Source organism: Camellia sinensis, chromosome 7 (genome assembly GCF_055761805.1).
Source record: "Camellia sinensis isolate YWXY chromosome 7, ASM5576180v1, whole genome shotgun sequence".
NCBI classification, from domain to species: domain Eukaryota; kingdom Viridiplantae; phylum Streptophyta; class Magnoliopsida; order Ericales; family Theaceae; genus Camellia; species Camellia sinensis.
This window is the reverse complement of record NC_138967.1, coordinates 142378916-142388413: the sequence shown is the minus strand read 5'-3', so window position 1 is coordinate 142388413 and position 9498 is coordinate 142378916. Positions and strand designations below refer to the sequence as shown.

Genomic DNA, 9498 nt, shown 5'->3' with positions numbered 1-9498 from the left:
TCCTCTATATCTAAGTTTCATTTGTCCACTCCTCTCACTACACCATTCTTTATAGATCCCTCTCTTCTATTTGATAAGCTTGATACAGACACTATTTCTGACATGATGACTCTGACCCATCCTGAGGATTCTGCTCCGTCTCCTGGTCCTACTGCTCCACTCCTTGATCTTGAGCCGGCTTCTATACCTGCTCCTGCTCCTGCTCCTGTTTCTGTTCCTGCTCCACCTCTCAGTGAGTCTCATACATCCCTTGATTCTACTACATCATCTTCTACACTAGAGATACCTCTTCGTCATTCTATACTTCTTCGTGATTTTATTGTTGGTTCCACTGTTTTTTCTTCTCATGAACCTACTTCCTATCGAGAGGCTTTGTCTAACCCTCTTTGGCAGCAAACTATAAGTGATGAACTGCAATCTATAGATAAAGCTCGTACCTGGGATGTAGTTGACCTTCCACCTGACAAGAGTGTTGTTAATTGCAAATGGGTTTACAAGATCAAAACCCACTCTGATGGTTCCATTGAGCATTACAAAGCTCGTCTTGTTGCTCGGGGGTTTACTCAAGAATATAGGATTGATTACGAGGAAACATTTGCTCTTGTTTCTTGTCTTACCTCAGTTCGTAGCTTACTTGCCACTGCTGCTACTCACCATTGGAGTCTTTGTCAGATGGATGTCAAGAACGCCTTTCTCAATGGCGATCTCACTGAAGAAGTTTATCTGTAGCCTCCTCCTGGTTCCTTAGTTCCATCGACTAAGGTCTGTAAACTTTTCCATGCTTTGTATGTTTTGAAACAAGCTCCCCGTGCCTAGTTTGACAGGATCAGTTCTACCATTAGTGACTTTAGATTCTCTTCCAGTGTTTATGATTCTGCTTTGTTTATACGCAAGACAGAGGCGTGGTGTTATTCTTCTTCTTCTTCTCTATGTTGATGATATGATCATCCCCGGGGATGACACAGTGGGTATCTCTAGTCTCAAACAGTTTCTCAGTCGCCAATTTGAGATGAAAGATTTAGGTTTGCTTAGTTACTTCCTCCCTTGTAAATTTCTCATGATTTTTCTGGTTACTTTCTCACCCAGGCCAAGTATACCTCTGATCTCTTGGTCCATGCTAGTCTTACCGATTGCAAGACTACTCCTATCCTAGTTGATCCTCATACTCGTCTCACACCTCTTGATGGTCACTTGTTGTCTAATGCTACCTTATATCGTCAGCTAGTTGGCAGTCTTGTTTATCTCACAGTTACTCGTCCAGACATTGCCTATGTTATTCACATTGTCAGTCAGTTCATGGCTGCTCCTCGCTCTCTGCACTATGATGCTCTGGTTCGCATTTTGCGCTATCTCAAAGGAACTATGTTTCATGGTCTTCACTACTCAACACACTCATCTCTACAGTTACACACATTTTCTGATGTAGATTAGGCAGGGGATCCAACTGATCGCCGTTCTACTACAGGATTCTGTTTCTTCTTGGGTGACTCTCTTATTGCCTGGCGTAGCAAATAGCAAACTCTTGTTGCTCGTTCTAGTACTGAGGCTGATTATCGTGCTCTTGCTGACACTACTTAGGAACTTTTATGGCTTCGCTGGCTCCTTTCTGATATGGGTGTTTCTTCTCCTAGTGCCACCTCTCTCTATTATGACAATCAGAGTGCCATTCAAATTGCTCACAATGACGTCTTCCATGATCGCACCAAACATATTGAAATTGATTGTTATTTCATTCGACAGCATGTTACACGTGGCATTGTTCATTTTTTTCCTATTTCTCCTGCTGATCAACCTGCTAATATTTTCACCAAGGCTCATCTCCTTAGTCGTTTCAGTGATCTAGTTTCCAAACTCAAGTTGGTTGATGCTTAACCGCCTTGAGTTTGAGGGGGGCTGTTAATGTATATATTAGATTTAGATTTTTCTTTATCTCCTTGTATCTCTATCTCTCTCTATCTCTATCTCTATCTCCTTTTATACTTATCTAAGTTTGTATTCAACCTATAAATGCAGGCTTTCCTATTGTATTCAATCAATTCAATAGACACAGATATACAGTTTTCTTTTTCTTTCAACCATTCTAACATCCTCTATCATATTTTTTATTTTTTGCTATCTTATGTTAGTTTGGAGATGGTATGAGAGATGGGACTTGTAGTATGAATGGTTGACCTATGCTATGAATGAAGAAAAGGTTTCATTTGGACTTGGGGTTAGATAATTATATACGTTGCCCAAATGAGTTGTTAATAAAGCATACAAGTTTGCAAGGCATATGATGTATCTTTGAAATCATATGATGTGTTGCTATAAACAACCTAACTTTATTCTTATAATTTGAAGAAATTAGAAAAGCTTTTGAAGACATTTGTACTATGTTTGAATCATGGATTGAGGTAAGGATTTGAAAAGGGAAAATAAAAAGGTGAGGACCATATAAATGAAATATAAATTAAATATTTTAACTATTTCTTTCAATGTGATAAAGATTAGTGTCCATTCCCTTCCCAAAGTCAGCAACTAAAGTTTGAGAGATGGATGTGTTGCCTATCAAGTTATTTTCTTTAATACGAAATACTGAGAGCAAGGTATAGTTGCCAATTGCTCTTGGAATGTTTCCTGTCAATTTATTTATCTCAAGATACATAATTTGGAGCGAGGAATGACGCGAGCACATATCCCTTGGCAAACTACCAAATAAATTATTGTTGTGTAGATTAAGCTCCATCAATGAAGAGATATTACAGATAGAAGATGGTATGAGACCAATGAGATTGGCAGAGTCCATAGATAACATCTCCATACTATGTAGACTACCTAGTTCTTATGGAATTTCACCGGCAAGAATAATAAATAATTTGCAAATTGTACCTACCAAGAGTGTTATTGTGAAATGGTGGAACTTGAATTGTGTTATGCCAGGTTCTATGGAGGTACTTTTGCATTGGTGGTCAGGTATAAAATGTAAAAAACAGGTGAAGGAAATTTGGAAGGTAGTTCCATTAGCATTGATGTGGTCAGTGTGGAAACTCAAGAATAAGTGTTTGTTTAATGAGGCAAAGCCAGATTTTGCTAAATTGGTAGAGTTGGTGAAGACCAGAGTTACTCTGTAGGCAAAGTCAAATTTGAAAGAGTTGAAGTACTCAATACATGACATATAGTTTCTAATCTGCAACAGGTATGCTATTGTGTGTAGCAAGGTGTTGAACAAAAGTGTTGCTGCTGATGCTGATGCAGAGCTGTTTTTGGCCTTGGGTGTGTAATTGAAGTTTTGGGGATTAATTTACCATGGTGGTGTTCTATTTTTCTTTGGTTTTATTAGATGTTTTTTATTGGACTCTCACCGATTTTGGGTTAAGTGTTAGCATATGATTGAGTTACCTCTCCGGTGCCAACCTAGTTGGGATTGTTGAGTTTAGCTATGATGCTCAGTGCACTTCCTTGCTTTATTGATGTAAGTTTTTCAATTGTATATTGCTTTTTTCACGAATAAAGTTTTATTTTGCTAATTAAAAAATAAATGAATAAAATGAATAAATAAATAAAAAGTGTTGTGTAGTATCAACATATATATACATTGGAAAATGACTCGTAGCTCGAATTCGGTGGCTCGAATTCGGCTCGAAACCCAAAACGACGACGTCGTTTTGGGTTTCGATTTTTTTTTTCTTTCTCTGCCTTTTCTTTCTCTTCCTTTTCTTTCTTTCTTTTCTTCTTCTTTTTCGTTGAACACAGGAAGAGCAGAGGAATAAGAGAGGAGAAGAGAAAGAAGAGGAGAGAGGGAGAAAGAGAGAGGAGGAGAGGAGATCGTCGCAGCACCACCGCCGTCGCCTCACCGCCGCCGATCGTCGCAGCACTAGCGATCGTCGCGGCACCACCGCTGTCGCCTCCGGCCCCGCCTCCACCTCCTCCTCCCCCTGTGATTATGCCCCCTCCAGTCTTCCTCCTTCCTCCTCCTCTTTCCTCCTTCTCTTCTTTTTCTTCTTCTTCTTCTCTGAATTCGAGCCAAATTCGAGCCTCCAAACTCGAGGTACCTATCAGAACCGTATATACATTAAAATAAAGCTACTTTCAAATGGGCACGCAGACATGTAGGTTGCACTTTTGGATAGGCAAATGATGTGCATATACTCCTTGTGCTCAAATTTTGGTAATCCTTTTTTAATACTATTTTTGAATTTTGAATTTGTTAAAAAAAAAAATTACTTGTACTTCTTCAATTTTTATGGATAACCAAAGCCACAAAAAAATAAAAAAATAAAATTGAAAATAAAATCCATTTTCTTTTTATTTTTCTAAGGCAACCAAAAGATAAAAAGAAATTTAATTGTATTGAAAGAAATTTAATTGTATTGAATTGACGTCACATAAAATTTTGGATTTTATTATTTCAATCAATCAAAAATTGTAATAAGAAATCGGGGAACGGATTTGTTAAAAAAAAAATTAGCTTTTGTTTCATCCATTTTTTCCTTCCTTTCTTTTTCATCCATTAATCTTTTCACAAATTTAATATCCAAACATACTCCTAGGGTTTTCCAAATCAATAATTCTATGATAATTATATATATCTACAATATTTTGTTTATCATCTTTAGTGTTGTTATTGTGCTAATAATATATATGAGTAGTAGAGCTCATGACACCAACAAAATCTGGTAGATGTCATCCTCATGGCATTAATGTAAAAAAAAAAAAAAAAAAAAAAAAAAAAAAAAATAATTAATTGAGTTAATTTTGGTAAATTATTAATTAAAGATAATTTTTTATATAAGTGTTGTGAAAGAAGTATTTATTGAAACAACACTTAGATCCTTGAAATGGAGAAGGGATTGAGGGTTCAACAGACAAACGTTTTGAATTATTAACTAATTCTCAGTATATAACAAGCGTTTTGGGAGAAGTATTTCATAAAGAAAAAAAAAATCAAACAAGTCTTATCACCAAACATGACATAAATAAATCACTTTTAAATTGTAAATACAAAAAATACAATAACTTATGACCAAACATGACATAATCAAATATTTCATCGGTAGTAATTAAAATAATAACGACAAAGGCATTGCTATACAAGTCTAAAAATTAGATTCAATTTTCAAGTCCAATGATATGGCAATTAATTACGATATCTAAGGTAACACACTCTCTCATGTCTTCTCAATCATCAACTAATCATATCACTTACATATCATTGGGTCTAGAAAATGGATTTAAAAAATGGGTTTGTATATCATTTTCCTAATGACAATAAGTCATAACCAATATATTACAAAAAAGTTATAATCAAGCCATAAGTAAGGATTATAACTAAATACCACGTGAGGTATAATTAAATATCTTTTCAATTATTAACAAAATAAAACTATAAGAGATCATAATTAATACCACAATCAGTTATAATTAAAATATAACCAATACCATAATGAGAATACCATAATGAGAAAAGGGTCATAATAGTGAATATGGTATACACCAAAAAAAAAAAACAAAAGAACAAAGATTTATATTTTGAAAATTTCCAAATCTTCTTACTTTGAATATATATCAAACACGAACTAAATTGAATAATAATAAAACAGAAATGATTGATACCACTAAAAAACACACCATTAACAGCTCTAATGAGCTGGAAAATGTAAAACAAAAAACAAAACAAAACAAAAAAAATCACATAAGGGGAGCCACCTCATTAGTGCTTCCCCTCGTGCTTCTTTTTTAGTCCTCTCAAACATTAATCATAATAAAAAGTGAGACTAAATCATACCTTTAAAGTTGTCACCAAGATACAAAATCTGAAGCAAAGTCAAATTCCCAATTGCCTTTGGAATGAAACCACTGAATTTATTGTAAGATAATGATAAGATTTGGAGCTCTCTGCATTCACCCAGAGTTGTTGGAATTCGGCCATCAAACTCATTATGAGAAAGACGGAGAAATTCAAGTTTCGGAAGAAAAACACACAAATCCTCCGGAAGACTACCAGACATCATATTATGTGCGAAATCAATCAACTCAAGTGAAGAGATGTTGAAGATGGTTGGCGGTATAGACCCTGAAAATTGATTAAATTGCATGCGTAACCACTTCAGTTTAGGAAGATAACCGATCTCTTCAGGAACTCCTCCCTCTAGAAAATTGAACCTTAAATTGAGGGACTCTAATGTTGATATGTTGCCAATGAAAGGTGGAACTAAACCAGTGAAACTGTTGTTTGCGAGATGCAAGTATTGAAGCTTGGGTAAGTTTCCAAACCATGACGGAACATCTCCACTGAAATTGTTGACACCAAAGTCGACAACATTTTTAGGCGATGCAATCGAGCCAACTCACTGGGAAGATGACAATGGAAAGTGTTGCTGGTGATGTTGAAGTAGGATAGAAGAGGTTTCCAATGTGGGGTGGAATGGTGCCTCCAATACCCATGTTTGGGAGATTCAAGGCCACTACTCTGTAGTGGTGCTTGCCGCAAGGGACACCAATTCAGTTACAAACTGAGGTGGCTGAGGACCAGTTAGTTGCCAATATGTGGTGAGGACGGTCGAAAGTGATATAGGATTTGAAAGCTGAAAGAGCAGATTGATCAGTGGTGGAGTTGGGATCATTCATAGCCAAACATGGTAAGAAACAGTACTGTGCCAAGGACACTAGGACTACTACTAGTGCAGTTAACCAAGTTTTCTTCATGAAGGCTGAGTGGGATGTATAACTTGATATATGGAATAATAATCATCATATGGGAAATAAAACAAGAAAGAGAAAAGTGCTATTAAAATAACGAACTGTTGAGTCTAGTATATATAAAGGCAAATTATATTGTTAGTTTCTACATTTTATTTTTTGTGTTATTTTTGTCTGTCACATTTTAATTGATTGAATTTTGATGCTTAATTTAAATTTTATATCAATTAGCTTCAATTAATAACACTGTTAACCTTGTTCGGTTTTAGAAAATTGAGGCTTTTTTTTTTTTTTTTTTTGTGTGTGTGTGTGTGTGTTTTTTTTTTGTTTGATTTTAGTCCCAAAAAAATTTAATATTTTAAGAATTTTTTTTATCTTTTAGATGCATCTAACCTAGATACACTTAAAAAGTATAATATTTATGAAGAAAATCTTAAAAAAATTCATCAAATACAAAAATTCAATATATTTTTATATTCTTGTGTATTTATTGAATTTTTGAAATATTTTTTCCCAGATATTTTTTTTTTTAGGTGCATTTAAGTTATGTGCATTTAGAAAGTAAAAAAATTTACTTTAAAATATTAAAAAATCAATAAAAGAAATACGAAAAACAAAAGGTTCAATTTTCAAACCAATCAAAACCAAACAAGGTGGTTAGAGTTTTTGATGGAAAATGATCATGGAATTGGTTGAAATTAACCTAATGAATTCAACATGTTTATAATTTTGTCTTAAAAAATATGACACATATCACTTATGTGCATATTTTTTTATTAAAAAATATTAATAATTGTAAGCAATTGAATTAAATTAAAATTAAATTTAAATTCAGAATTAAAATTTAGTCAACTAAAATTAGAAGAATCAAAATTATGGGAGAAACTATATCTGTACTTGATCATTATTATTTCATAAACCTGCACTACTAGAACATCATGGACCCACTGTAAGCTCTAAAGTCGCCCTATCTAGCACGACACCCAGCAATGGTTCACATCCTGTTCATTGTATGATTGTAGTGGAATGAAATAAGATAACCCTCTAAAATTATTTAGATTTCAAATTGTCACAAGTCTTTCATTTGGAATGTTCAAAGTCTGCCACTAGGCTTGTTTGATGGTCACTACACTACACTAGGCCTCTATCAAAACACACTTCCTCAACCCTTTATGAGTTGCCGTGGGCATAGGGTAAGAGAATGGTGTCTGCCCATTTTGTATTCTTTCTTATTTTTAATCCATTATTGAATTAGCCCAAAATAAAATAATAAAAAAACTAGCTTTTCCCTAGTTGGAGAAAAAATACAATTCAGTCCTATGGTTTTGTGAGATTTATTACGGCTATGAAGTATGAGTGCGGGTACGAGTACTGTACGATACGGGTACGTTAATATGGTAAAATCTTTAAAAAATAAGGTACAAGTATGGCTTGGTACGCTTGTAAAAAAATATTTATTTTTAATTTAAAGTAATGCAAAAATTGATAAAATGGTTTAATTTATTAAAATTCAACCTACAATTAATATTTAATGCCAAAAGTAAAGGTATAAATTAAAATTAAATGTCAATATATTAAATAATTTACAAACCATAGTTTAATTTTTAAAACATGCTAAGTATAAAACTAAAAATAAAAAAGAAGTTTAGTGAAAGGAGTCTTATCTCTGCAGTAGAAGAAAATATTGTTTCAACTGAGGTACGGTACGACTTGGGTATATAGGTATGTCTGGGTACGCCAAAAGTTAAGAAGAAAAAATTTGGGTACGTGTTTCGTGTACACGTATGCAGAAATACCATATGAGGTACCATACGTCGATAAATACCCAGTACGAGTACGACATGTTTTTCGAATTACCCATGCTTCATAAATTACAGGTCTTACTTCAATAATTTAATTTATTTATTTTATAGGCTTTTGTGTATAGATCTATAAGGATAGATTTATCTAACAATCCTAGATATATTTTCATTAAATTTGTCTTTTAAAACAAACGGACATTATATTTTAAAATCGTACTTTTAAAAAATGTGATTAGCATATTGTACGGGGAGGAAATAATTCTCCTCGTATAATCCTGTTGACCAAGTCCACGCTCCTCCGTACGACGTCGCTTTGTCACCTGAAAACACAAACGTGAGCTAGCCGGCGGGTGTGTGCCGGAAACCTCTCCGATGCCTAAGTCAGAGAACTTGACAAATAGACAAAGCTCTAAGTTCTCAGAAAGATTGTGTTCAATTACCTCCTCCAAGGTGATGCTTGTGAGCTTTTATAAGTTTCCCGTGGCACAATCCTAGTAGGACTTGTACTCCTCCATGCAGAGTCCTCCTAGGATTCATTCTCCTTAGGATAATGCTTATCCTTTTACACCCTCCCCCACTGCTTAAACCAAGTGGGATGGTTTTCTCCATAGCCGAACTTCCACACGGCCGAAATAACACGGGCTATGCTGAGCCATAGAGAAGGCCGAACTATCCTTAGCTCGGTCTTCTCCTTTAACTCATTACTTCGGCTGCCCCTGTTCAACCTTGGTGTGCTGAGATCAAACTTCCAAGTAACAAGTTCTGACCGACCTAACCATAGTATGTGACGACCGGACTAATCCCGAAACCAGCCTTCCCTGTACATATCGCGACCGGACTAATTCTGAGACCGGCCTAACTCCAAGTTGCCTCCGACCGGAGTAGCTTTATTCTTCCTTAGGCCGAAGTAACTATTTCTTCTTTGAGCCGGAGTAATCTCACCTCTATGGGCCGAAGTAACACTACGGCTTTTTATCGATTCCTTCACACTTTGGGCCGCAGGGCCCAACTCTGA

At 35.1% G+C, this 9498-nt stretch overlaps 1 protein-coding gene across 1 annotated transcript; it reads right to left on the bottom strand.

Moving 5' to 3' along the window:
• Window positions 1-320: 320 nt before the first annotated feature.
• LOC145795358 (uncharacterized) lies at window positions 321-6768 on the bottom strand. Its single transcript, XM_082879498.1, has 2 exons — window positions 5768-6768; window positions 321-4034 (listed from the first exon to the last, which is right to left on the bottom strand). The coding sequence occupies exons 1-2, from the start codon at window positions 6075-6077 to the stop codon at window positions 3562-3564; spliced, it is 783 nt and encodes a 260-aa protein (XP_082735624.1). The 5' UTR covers window positions 6078-6768; the 3' UTR covers window positions 321-3561.
• Between the last annotated feature and the right edge of the window lie 2730 nt (window positions 6769-9498).